At 42.8% G+C, this 13,480-nt stretch overlaps 1 protein-coding gene across 2 annotated transcripts; it reads right to left on the reverse strand.

Moving 5' to 3' along the window:
- Positions 1-2,783: 2,783 nt before the first annotated feature.
- On the reverse strand, positions 2,784-13,279 carry Ppp1r3b (protein phosphatase 1 regulatory subunit 3B). 2 transcript variants are annotated; one of them, XM_076853774.1, is made up of 2 exons: positions 13,071-13,279; positions 2,784-5,515 (listed from the first exon to the last, which is right to left on the reverse strand). In XM_076853774.1, exons 1-2 carry the CDS (start codon positions 13,082-13,084, stop codon positions 4,633-4,635), a joined length of 897 nt encoding a protein of 298 aa, XP_076709889.1. In that variant the 5' UTR covers positions 13,085-13,279; the 3' UTR covers positions 2,784-4,632. The 2 variants fall into 2 exon arrangements, with proteins under 2 accessions (XP_076709889.1, XP_076709890.1); XM_076853775.1 differs by lacking the exon at positions 13,071-13,279 and adding an exon at positions 12,158-12,910.
- Between the last annotated feature and the right edge of the window lie 201 nt (positions 13,280-13,480).

Here is a 13,480-nt window from a genome sequence, read left to right on the forward strand (position 1 = left end):
TATTTTTCTCAGGTATTTTGTCCCAGTGAGAAGAAGCTGACAACACAGCTTTCATATACTCTATTGTCCTCTGCAGAGCCTTTGTTGACTTTCCCAGTCAGCCACTGCTGACTTCAGGTGACCTTTCCCAGGGTGGCAGAGGGCTGACGGGTGTGAAAACTTCTGGAGGCAGTTCACCACCTGCCTCTCCCGCCCATCCTATTTTTTTGAACTTTGAAATAAAATACCTCTGAAAATCTTAGGTAAAATGTCCACTATCCAGTGGAGAGAGGAGGGCCCACCGGCAGCTGATTCATTTTGCTGCCTACAGAGTTTGATCAGGCAGTTCAAAGGTATGACAGCCGCTGACAGTTTTCCCACGTATGCCTGAACACATCAGTCTGTGCTGCAGTTCAAGAGCAAGTGAAAGGGTAGAAAAGCTATGACCTCAGATAACTAAACATGGGTACAAATAACAGAGGCCCCTGCACCTCTCTTCCCTGGCACTATCGTCTCAGCTCTGAGCAGCCTTTATTCCCAAGAAAACTTAAAAAGCACTAACCCCCTTCTTCCAAGCCTTACAGCTTTACCACAGCCATTGATGATGACCTGTATGCTTGTACATCTAAGGTCGGTATGTGAAAAAAAAAAAAGATTTAAAATATTACTCCTCTTCCTCTGGCTCTAAGAATAGAAGGACAGTTTCAGTTTTGTTTTTTTTTCTATTTTTATTACATTTTTTTTTTTTTGCTTTTGAGATATATACAAACCAACCACTCTCCTTTACCACACACACACCAAAAAAAAAAAAAAAAAAAAGTCATTCTTGTGATTTTAAAGTGCAATTCCTCTTTGTGTACAAAAATATTTATTTTTTTAAAAAAAAAATGCAGAAATTTCTCCACAAGGCACTTCTAGGCATAAAATGAAGACAAGTCCTCACTTCTACATTCACATTGAAGTCAAAGTGAAACATCAGAGCTGCAGTCTCCAGGTCCTCACAGGCCCAGCAATCTCTAGGAACGGATCAGCAGAAAAACTAAGATTTGTTGCTTTGAGAGTTGCATTGCAATACTTCACAACCATGACCAGGAAAAACAGCCTGTCCCCAATGTGTCATCCCACTTCAGGAAATTAAGATAAGCTGCCAAATTGCCTTCAGGTGACCCTATAAGATCCTACTGTAGGTAAGATCCCATTACTGTGTGTAACTTCTCATCTCCAATTTCAGTCCATCATGTCAGGAGAGGCAATTAGATATAGACCTTCCCAGAACAAAGAGCTACCAGGCCTCCATCCAGGGGAGGGATTTTTTAAAAATATTTTTTTAGTTGAAGATGGATGCATATCTTTATTTTATTTTATTTATTTTTATGTGGTGCCAGGGATGGAACCCAGTGCCTCATGCATGCCAGGCAAGCTCTCTACCACTGAGACACAACCCCAGCCCCCAGGGGAGGGATTTTAAAAGCTGAAACAAATGAAAGACAATCAAAGTTGTCATTCATTGTCCAATGAGAGGGAAGATGGGATACTTCTAAAAAAATGAGCACACATAGCTCATTTAATATCCAAATATCTACACATAATGCTTTTTTAAAAAAAGCAAAGGATATGCAAAGATCGAAATCCACAAAGCAGTTCAAAATGTGTATCTTTAAATAAAAAAATCTATTATTTTTTATAACCATTAAAATTAAATCTCAGAGATAAAGTAATTCCACCATGGACTCAGATTGTTTTAATTTCTAGGGAACTGCACAGCTCTGTTTCTAACCAGTTTTCCTCTAATGAGAATTTTTTTTTTAAACCCACTCACATGCTTCATATCATCCAAGAAACACTGAAAGCTTATTACATATCTAGATAGTCCATCTTATTTATTGCATCCAATATGCAAAAGCACCCCAGGGCATTTTGGGAAATAATATGAAACAAAAATGGCGTTGTTGTTTCCCCATTCCTAGAGTATTGCAGCTGACAACACAGTTCTGGACAACTGCACAGTGGCAGGTGGTTGGTCCTTCTGGGCAACCTGGGAAGGACAATGCGACTGGGGCTATTCATCACCATAACCAAGAGCTGTGTGAAGGGAAGTCCAAAGGTCAGGCTGTAGTGAAATTTTCATCTAAGGAACTGATCACCCTCTGAAGTGTGTAAGCCTTATCCATTGATGGTGAGCTATGACATCAGGGCAGAGTCCCTCAGTGAGATTCTTGAGGACATTTGAGAATCATGGGACAGACCAGGCCAATGGAGAAAGACTACAATGAGGACACAGACAGTTCTTCAGGTACATCTAACCCCAATAAATGACAGCCCTGATGACAGAAGTCAGGCAAGCAGATTCTTTCATTGGAGAAAAAGGCTCTTTGGAAAGCAGGTGAGGACTTGCCTTCTGAACTGAGCAGTGGGGTAAGCACCCCAGGTGTGCAGACTGGGGGCTTGCAACCAGTGCCCCCCAGCAAAAAAAAAAGCTGAGGTGGGCTGGGAGGAAAAAAGGGAAGAGATGCTTATCACTGAATTTATTATATTTCAAATTTTGACAAGGGAATGTCTTAGGATCATTATTACACAAAACCAAACAGGCTTTCTTCTAGAACCAGTTGAGGCCCCTTTCTTCTGAACATGGAATGATCCTTATTTTGGTGACTTGTAAATAACAGTGTGCCTTGTTCCCTTCCTACATTGGGACGTGACACTTATTAATACAAAGCAAAACTCATGACCTACATGAGATCAGTTTTGCTGCCATTTGACTTAGACTTATGCTATTAATAGCTCTGACCACCAAATTTGTAACATGTCAAGTACCATCTGAGTACCTGATGTAGGTCAGTATATTTAGATAAAACACAGTCCTGCCCAATATCAGCCATAAAATAAAAATGTGACTTCCTCATAAATTATATTATCATGTAATCAGAATGTAACCCACTTGGAAGAGGCATAAAAAAAAAAAAAAAAACAAAGCACTAGATTGAAGACTAGTAACAGCCAGTTTTAGGAACAAGGATTACACCAAATATCACTGAGCATTTAAAAAGTCAAAACATTTTAAAGTTCAAAAATGAAAAACTAAAAACAAAACAAAAAAACCCAACCACAAAACTCTAGGAGCGAAGGCACTCAATGTCTGCCTGATATCAATGTACAAAGTCACAAATCAGGAGGTCGTTTCTAATTATTCTGGAAAAATTCAAGCAAGAGACTCTGCTTGGCAAGTCCAGCAGCTGTGTCCCTGCATGCAGGCAACGACGTACACTTTCGTAAAATCAGGCAAAAAAGAGAATTGAACAGTCTTTTAACTCAACTCCAAAAACAAACAAAAACCAGAAAAAAATTTCATATTTCTACAAATATACATGTAAAAATATTTTTCATACACCTCTAATTTAAAATCCAAACCTACCCAAGAAAAAATCACAGGTTTGGGGGATCCACCTGACAATGAATGTCCCAGGAATCTCACAATAGCATTAACCAACATGCTTTAGTCCAATATGGTTAAAAATAATTAATCTCTGATATTTCAGAGTTGGCAAACATTTAAAATAACATATGAGAATGTAGTGAGGTTTTTCTCCCCTATCCCTTTACATATTCACACACCATAAATAAGAACACCCAAATCAAAGTCCCTGGGTGCTTGTAAAGTGTCCTGGATATTGTATATCACAGTCAAAATAAAACCAAACATTTTCTGAAGGCTTTGAGGATATGCTGGATCTGCAAATCAAGTGTCCCAAACACAGCATAAAAGATGACTCTCCAGGAAATGAGATCTACAATTCTTCTGTAAAGAATGAGGCTTGCAAAGCAGCCAAGCAAGTGAAAACAAATCTTGTCATTGAGCCTTCTGGTGACTCGGGGTGAAAGTAAGTGCTTAGAAAGCTCCCCCAAAAGCCAAGAAGAAAAGCTAAAACTCATGACTGTCCTGCCTTGTAATAACCCTGCAATCTGTGACCCCACACAGGAGCCAGTGACTTTCCATAATGGTGTGTTGCTCTCTGTGGAATATGGATGTGGGTTCAGGAAGATGGGAGGAGGAAATTCCTGCCTCTGTCACAAGCCTTTATTATCTTTTCCTGAACACTGGATGAACGGTGGAAAAAAAATGAAATGCAAAACATAATTTGCACAAAAAATGAGCAGATCCCATCTCTCTTCTGTAGCTGTTATTACAAATGGGTGACATGATGTCAGGCTGTTGTGTCACAGCACAGAGATAAGGGGTGCTTCTGAGTAGATGTGAACAGCAGCAACAGAAAAGACCTGGCGGATGCAGAGAACCCAGACGTGGATGGAGAGGGTCTGATGGGGGTGACTGCTTCCCACATCTGGGTGTAGAGAAGAGGTCAGGCTCCTCGGGCCTCGCCACACTGCCCACAGGCTCGGTTCCAACCCGACTCTTTCTGGCAGCATCCTCCTCATTCCCAAGTGGCCACCTTGGGTGCCACAGAGGACCCAGTGAACCCTCTGAATGAGAAACCAGTTCTATGATCTAAACCTGGCTGAATGTGCTGGTTTAAGAAAAGAAATAGACAGGATTCATTCTTTGTGAAAACTGGGCCTAACAGCAGTTCATTCGGCTCTTCTCTTGGCTTCTCCATGGCATCGTGACCAGGGCCACACACCTGTGAACTGCACTCACTAATAGTAGGGCCCTAGCTTTTCATATCCTAAGTAACTAGGCCACTCGGGAAACAGACCGTAGGAACACCGAGGGCTTCCAAACTGGTCTAAGGAGATTCCAAAATCCGGTCCATTATGTGGCTGCACGGTTCCCTGAGTGGCTTTCAACTCAGCCTGGATGATCCGATAGTTTTTGCCCCTGTTGCTGTCCCAGTACGCCTGGCCGTTGCACTCGTAGCACACAGCAAACTCCATTCTTTCATAAGACTGAATTTTCTCAGGTAAGCTAATGTCAAAGGAGAACGTGTCCCTGTCTGAACCAGCGTAAGTGTCCTTCACATACCGACAAGGAAAGTCTGTGAAGCTTTTCCAGGTGTCAAATGTCATTCTGATTTTCACAATCTTCTCGAATGCCAGGTTCTGCACCTTCACGGTGCCCGCGATGGCTTTGTCCTTCAGCACACAGTTTTCGAGGCAGACCTGGTTGGCCTGAAGGCGATTTCTAAAGTCCAAGTAATCTGCAGAAGGCTGTGAAAAGTCCAGAACAAAGCTCTCGCTCTCTGCTGTCGTCAGACTCACAATGTTGTCTAGGAGCTCGGTGATGTTAAAGGGAATATCTAACGGGTCATCGAATTCCGAGAACACTTTGACCATTGTGAGGGCCAGTCCTTGGTTGTCTGCGAAGGACACCCGCTTTTTCACCTTCTTCTCCTGCACCGCAGGGGCCACCAGCCCGCTGGCTTCGTTCCGGCTGCCCAGCTGAATGCAAGGCCTCAGCGGCTTGCTGGGCTTGGGGGAGATCTTGAAGGCAAACCGCTCGCGGCGCAAGGATGGGGCCATGCAGTTGTATCTGCACTCTATGTCCACAGCCATCGTGGGGCTAGATGGATAGGTCAGAACCCTGGCAGGAGGGGGAGGAGAGAAAAGAGCAACAAGATCAGATAGATGTTCCAACACCTGATTCCAGCAGAACTGGGCATGCTACTGTGCAGGACAACTCCAGTGTGACCCATAGACATGGGTCTCAGGGGGAGATTATGTATGTGTGGGTGGGGTGGGTGGGGGTCTGAAATTAAAGCCAAAAATATGGAACCCACTAGTTTCTTCTTTATTTTTTTTTTTTTGTACTGGGGATTGAACTCAGGGGCACTGGACCACTGAGCCACATCCCAGCCCTATTGTGTATTTGATTTAGAGACAGGATCTCACTGAGTTGCTCAGAGCCTCGCTTTTGCTGAGGCTGGCTTTGAACTTGCGATCCTCCTGCCTGAGCCTCGGAAGCTGCTGGGGTTTTTAAAACTAAATTCACAGGTTTTCCTGTCAGGATGTGCTAATGCACCATAGAGGATAAAGAAAAGGGCACTCGGCAGAATTTCTCAAACTTACTTGACTAAAGAATCCCTTTTTTGGTGGAGGGTACTCTACAAACAGCTTTCCTGAGGCACACACTTTGGTAAATATTGCTACTTATTATTAACTGATAAGTAAAAGCTACATATATATATATATATATATATATTTATGGCTTCCAATATTATATTTTTTCATGTTTATTTTATTTTAAAAATATAGATTAAAATTTGTTTTTATTAGTATATTTTGACAGATGAACACATTGTGGAGTGGCAAATGGATGTATTTGGCAGATGCACTGCCTCACATACTTATTTTGTACGTATGTGTGGTAAAAACACTTAAATCTATTTTCTTAGCCGTTTTCAAGTATACAATATATTGTTAACTATAGCCACCATGAGGTACAGCAGAACTCTTGAATCTTCCCCTCCTGCCAAATTAAAATTTTGTGTCCTTTGACCAACAGCTCCCCAGTCTCCTGAGTGCCCAGCCCCTGGTAACTAGCATTTCAGTATTTGTCTTTCTGTACCCAGTTTACTATACTTTTAACACAATATCCCCAGGCTTATCCTTATTGCTGCAAATGACAAGATTTCATTCTTTTCTATGGCCAAACAATATTCCATTGTGCTAATATGCCACACTTCCTTTACCCATTCATCTATTAGTGGATACTGAAGTTGACTCCATATCTCAATTATTGTGAATGATGTCACAATGAGCCCGTGAGTGTGGCTACCCTTTGAATATGTACCCTGTAGTGGGATTGTTGGGTCATATGTTAATTTTTAATTTTTGGAGGACTCTCCACACTGTGTTCTGTAATGCTTGTACTGATTTACATTCCCACCAATACTGTACGAGGGTTCCCTTTTTCTATATCCTCTTCCACACTGTTATCCTTCACATTTTTGACAAAAACCATTATCATATAAGTGAGGAAACATCTCATTGTGGTTTTAATCATAAATATTGTTTTAGTTCAAGAAAGAAATCATTTTTAAGAATATAAATATTGATTTCATGTTACTACATGCCAGGCATTATGCTAGATACTAGGATTCAATGGTGAAGACGGATGTAAATTTGTTTACTTTAAACATCATATGTATAATGGTATATTTGGTATACCATTAATATTCTAGCATATTTTTTAAAAAATTCAGCAATTATGTTTAAACCTCTTATGTAGATGAATAGTTTGTCTTTTATATAAGTTAAACTAGCTGCTATAAAAATAAAAAGCAAATAGAATCACGCAAAAAGAGATTAAATTTGGCTTCATAAAAATTATCTTTGTATAAATAAAAAATAAATAAAACTGAAAATATTACAAAGAAAAACTCAGAAAACATTTTACAATAAGAGCTGCAGCAGAGTTAATACCTTAATATATAAAGAGTTCTTACAAAGCAAGAACAAAGTTAATTATTTTTTCAAAGTTAAATATTATACCTAGAAAAATGAGCAGGAAGTATGAATAGAAAATTCTTGAAAGAAAATTTAAATTGGTCATCAAAATATACAAAATTTCCAAGCTTAAAGTTAATTTAAAAATTTAGGTTAGAAACAATCTATGTTTTTTTCTACTGAATCAGGAAAGAATGTTAAAAGATAATATAAATTCTTTTATTAATCTAAATTGGTACAACCTTTCTAAATATTATTATTTTTGTTTCAATATCACATACAGATATTTATCCTATGTAAGTAATTAAAAACATATGGAAGTTAATATACTAAAATTTTAGTGCAACCTTATAGGGGGAAAAGAGGAGTCACTAATAGGTACCTGGTTAAATCAACTGTAACACATTTATATTATTTAATTTTGCATCATTAAAATCATCATATGAAAAATATTTAAATGACATGGGAAAATTTTACGACATATTGTAATATTAAAAATGAAGAAAATAAAGTTGTATATAAAGACCAGACTGGTGAGGAGCAATATTACATAAATATATTGAAAAAGACTAAAAATAGAGTAGTTCCCCCATTACTAGGATTTCAACTTCCAGTGTTCAACCACAGTCCAGAAACGTTAAAATGAAAAAATTCCAGAAATACACAAGTAGTAAATTTTCAACTGCACCCCATTGTGCACAGTATGAAGAAATCTCCCGCCCCAACTTGGTCCCACTTGTTCCTAGGATATGAATCATCCCCTTCTCCAGAACAGCCATCATATATACACTTCCTGTCCATGGTGACTAAGTAGCTGTCTCAGGTATCAGACAGACTGTTGTTGTACCACAGGGGCTTGTGTTCAAGTTGCCCACAGTTTACTTAATCAAGGCCCAGAGAGTAGTGATGCAAAGAAGCATCTGAATATGTAACACGGAAGGACAGATTAACTTTGGTACTATGAGGCAATACACAGGATACAAGGGGGGAAACACCATGCAGAGAGTTTGGAACTCCTTGAGGTTTCAGGCATTCATTGGGATGGGGTGGGGGTAGGTCTTGAAGTCTACCTCTTGTAGATAAAGAGGTACTTACTGTACAGTTAAAACTATCAGAATACCCATGTTCAGGATTTCAGGAAATGTTTTCCTGCTTTGTATTTTCTTTCATCTCCTAAAATAATGTTGCTTTCTATAAGCAGAAAATAAGTGAGTCTTGGGGAAAAAAAATATCTTAAATTTGCTAAAACCCCATCCTGATACTATTGCCTCACTAATGTGAGTACTTTTTTCATTTTGATTACTTTGGGCTAATGTGAAGAATATAATGATAAACCAGGATTAAAATCTCAACTCAAAATTGCAGAACACTGGATTAGGTCCCCAACAAACCTCCCTTTCTCATAGCAAAGGTGTAGCATATGGCAGTGCAGGGGTGCCTGTTCTCAGGCTGCACTGCTGCCCCTGAAAAGTGACAGTCAAAATGTTGTTCATCTTTTGACAAGAGTTGGGCACCACTGATGTGACCCAATAAATAAGCTCTCTTTTTAAATTTTGATTTTGATTAACCTAACATATAATGCAAAAGTTGAGAAAAGACAAATGCATATCAGGTGTGATCCCATTTTTTTTTTTTTTTGAAAAGTTCAACACTTTCCTAGGATGCAGAAAGCACTTTGCCGTGACCAGTTAGAGAAACACAAATTCAGAGACAAAACAATAATTCACGGTTGTAAGGCATGCCTTACACTACATTCATTTTAAAGGATATTTATCTTACTGTTTCACCTCTACCAAAGTCAATCCAGTGAAGTTTTTCAAAGCAATTTTGCTTGCTATTATCTCTTGTTAACCCATGTAATTGTTCTGGAAAAGGAAGTTCTGATTGAATGGGACAAGATGGCTTTACAGAGGATTATTGAGTTAACTAATTTTTTTAAGACCCTACACTTATATATCACTTGAATGTTAGTTATTCCTGCACATTGAAAAATTGTATATTAGAGGGGCTGGAGTTGTAGCTCAGTGGTAGAGAGCTTGCCTAGCATGTTTGAGGCACTGGGTTCGATCCTCAGCACCACAAAGATAAATAAATAAATTAACTGTGTACATCTACAACACACACACACACATACAAACACACACAATTATATGTTAGAGTGTATTAGAATTAAACCTTCAGTTCTAACTTTAGCACAGGGATTTTTTTTGTTTGTTTGTTTCAAATATGAATTAAAACCAACCAACCACACAACAGCCCTGGCCTTGTATCCCAGAGGCTTCTCCCTCTGCCCACCTTGAAATCTTTTGTATGAACTGAGGAGGAGGGGTTCCTCCTGGGCCCACTGCTTCCTCCTGACCTGAGTCAGCCCAAGGTCAACTGTAAGTTCTCTATGCACTTCCAACCAGCCTGCAAATCAAACTTAGCTGGGCTTTCCCACATGTCTTTAAAGCTCATTAGAAAAAGGTTGAGAACCTTTCAAGACACTGTGGAAATAGAAATACAAAGCATAGGGGTCAATTAAAGAATCTACATGTTCTCCTAAGTTATGATCTCATAGGTTAAAGAGACTTTGTTGGAGACTTCAATAAAGTTAAGCTGTTTGGTCCCAGTGGTGTAAATTTATGCCACCAGTCCCCCAACCCCTTTTATTCCCAAGCTGTAAGAACAAGTTAAACTGGATGGGGGGTGGGGAGGGAAGGTTCTAGTCAGAGTCAGTACAAATTCAACAATTATACTAGCATTTTCAAGAGTCAGACTGTTTCTGCAATATTCTTCCAAGAAAGGCAAAAGTTAGGTTATGGTGGAACAAGAGTTGCCACCCACACTACTGCCCCAGAGAATTGCACAAGCAACTGTGGCCTAGAATCCCTTCACTTTTTCTGCATGTCACCATAACTTCAGGTGCGGTCATTCACCCTCATGGCCTCAATTCAGGGTAAAATGTGACTGTCAGTCACTTCTCCTGTCCTCATAGTAGTTTCCAGTCTTTATTAGCCAGACCATTCTCCTAGAATTGGTGCAGCAGGGTGCTGGTTTAGGGTAGGTTTTCCTGACCACCTGCTCAGAATCTCCTCAATAGACAGTGGTAGGGATGACTATTAGCCAAAAGTAGTGCTTGGAGCAACCAAGCATATAAAGGAATACTTGGTAAAGTACCTGAAAGGAAGGCACCTGGACAGGTGCTTCATTTGCAAACAACACAAAAATGATCAATTCCCAGGCAGTATGTGCCAGGCCTCATCTCCTGACATATACTGCCCTGGTCATTTCCCTCTCCCAGGTTAAGTTGTCAAGGCTGGTCAGGGAAAAATCCAGAACCAGAAGATATGAACACACATTTGAACCAGAAGAATGACATGGGATCTGCATACCAGATGCAGGGCAGGGACAAGGGAGCATGAATAGCTGTTCCCCAGGCCCGTCAACATGGATGCCTCAGAGCCCAGTTGTGCCTGATGAGGGACTAGGCCATGCCCCAAAGTAGATTTCAGTGTCCCAGGCCCAAACTGCAAACTCAAGCACTCATGAAAATTACAGACCAAATAGACAGTTTTGCAGAAATGCCTTTTCTGTTCCACTAGTGACAAATAACACACTTTCCTAAGGCAGGTGGCCAGTGTTAAATGTCGTGGTGATTTTTCTTGTGAACCATAGGCCAGTACAGACAATAACCCCACGACCTTCCCAGTTTCATGCAGGTGAGCTACTGACTTTCTGGCTGTACCTTTATAGGAAGGTTTTTGTTTTTGTTTGGTGTTGGGGACATTTTCCCTCTATATATTCATACTTATCTCTCCCACCCTTTCTCATAAGGAAAGAGGAAAAATCAGACACTCAAACAACCCACCAGCAACAGTGAAAACTGCCAAACTATATTAGGTAAGCATTCACAACTGGGATCTAAGACATGGCCACCAACCTCCACCTCCTTCAGCAATTCTTTATTCCTTTCTAAAGGATTTGGCTCACACAGTATAAAGGTAACACCTTCTCCCTTTTGTAATTAGGCCACGGAGACCTTATCTGGAGTCTTAAAAGCTACTTGTAGCCCTTGATCCTGTTGCCATCATCTAAAGCATCTTGTAGATAAATATTTGTGAATACGGTTGCATATCAAGGAAAGAGTGAATTAAAATGGTATAGATCCTACCATTAAAAACTTCCCAAGGGGAAACAGTGCACTGTTCTAACAATAGCTTCTACCTAGCTGTGCCTGCTGGGGCAACTCACTCAATTTCTCCGGGCATAAGGATTCTCCTGTGAGGTCCTTTCTACCTCTGACACTGTTGCCAACAGTGCCTGATGGCTCTTCTCTTGCCACTCACTTTCTCCTAAGTACCTCAACTCTACTTGTGAGTCCTCCAGCTGTCCTCATTTTAGTCTTGGCTTCTAGACAGCTCTGCCAAGTGGCCATTTCCTCTTCTCTAGCCTCTAGGCCTAACTTTCTTCTGCTGAACCCTGGGTCTCCCAAGGATGCTGTGTTTCCCAAAGTGGCTGGCCACACAGACCACAGGCTCCAGGGGCTTTCAGCAACTTTTCAAGTTCACAAATCCTCGTATTTGTTCTGGGCTCTCACGCCTCTTTTGCAGTTACTGCCCCTTCCACACCCCTTTGTCTGGGTTCCAAAGGGTGGTAGCATAGGGCGCTAGGGGCAGGGCGGTGTGTCGAGGGTGGAGGATCCCACCTGCCACTCTGCCCACTGCGCCTGACCCTGCCTGGCTAGCTCCAGCTGGCCCAGGCTGCACCCCGCCCCCAACCTCCCTGTTGCACTCACCTTTCCGGCGGCGGAGAAGCCCCCTCGGCAACTCGCTGGCCGCATCGGAGACACAAAGGGGAGGTGGCAGGGAGGCCGCTGCCACAGACTACGTGAGCTTTTGGTGTTTGTCCGGGAGGCCGGGCCTGGGCTGGGTTCCCGGAGATGAAGACGACCGGGAGGAGGAGCCCAAGTTTCCCACCAGATAGGGGCGGGGCTGCGGGGTAACCCGGGGCTGGAGCTGCGCGGCACTAGCACCCCCGCGCGGGCCGTCTCGCCCCCACCAACCCGGATGGCCCCTGTCCGGGGACTGTGGGTCACTCTACTTCGCGTTGCCCGAGTTTCCATTCTCATGTGCAGCAAAGGGATTTGAACCAAACTGGGAAGGAGTTGGGACAAGTAAATGCAACTTTATAACATTCGGGCCTGGAAGCTGCTTTCTTACACAGCTCTTTTACTGAGAAACTGAGGCAGAGAGATGGAGAGAGATCGAGAGATTTGGGGGGTGGGGAAGACAGGGGACTCGTGCTCCAAAACCCACTGCCCAATTGCTGAGACGTCCCCCATAAGTATCAGGTACCAAGCTGGAAACTTGTGCCACCTTCGAAACCGGGACAACAGGGCACAAAGGTATCTGTTGTCTCAAGCTCAGTCCCTCGCCACCCCTCGCGGCCGGGTCCCAAAGTTCCGGAGTTTGGGGGGTACACGTGGGTCCAGCCGCGCTCTATCCCAGCTCTGGTCCCTGGTTTGCCATCTCCACGTGGAAGCAACAGCTTACTCGAGCCCATCTAGTGTGTTCCTCCACCGGTGTGTAGCTGCTAGTCGGATGGGTAAAGTGTGGGAGGCAAGAAACAAAGGGGAGCTCCCCTGCGCGCCCCTCGCCACGGGTTTCTTGTTACTGCACCTCGGACTCGAGGCTTCAGGAGGTACATACCGGGTACAGCTCATAAGTCCTGAGGGCAAAAGCGCCAGCCCGCCACACCAAACTCGCGAGGATGACACGCACAGCGACCGCGACGGTGGGAGCAGGAGCTGGCGTTCACGTTTGCGCCCTGGGCGGGCAGCTGCCTCAATCCGCGCGCGAGAGCACCCCGCTCGCCTCCTCCTTTCAGCGCGTCACCCCGGACTCAGGCTCCTGCAGCTGCTCCGCGCCCTTTAACTTTCCGCCCACCTCTCCCACTTTGGGTCCCATCCCAGACCCTCTTGCACGTGAACGTCCCCCGCAGCCAATGGGTGCGCCCGGGACGGGAGCCGATGACCAATGGTCACGATCCGGGAAAGCACTGCTCCTCCACGTGATCGGCAGCGTGCCGGGAGTGATAGGGCTGGCGTCCAGGGTTTGAG

This window comes from Callospermophilus lateralis, chromosome 4 (assembly GCF_048772815.1).
Source record: "Callospermophilus lateralis isolate mCalLat2 chromosome 4, mCalLat2.hap1, whole genome shotgun sequence".
Lineage (NCBI taxonomy): Eukaryota > Metazoa > Chordata > Mammalia > Rodentia > Sciuridae > Callospermophilus > Callospermophilus lateralis.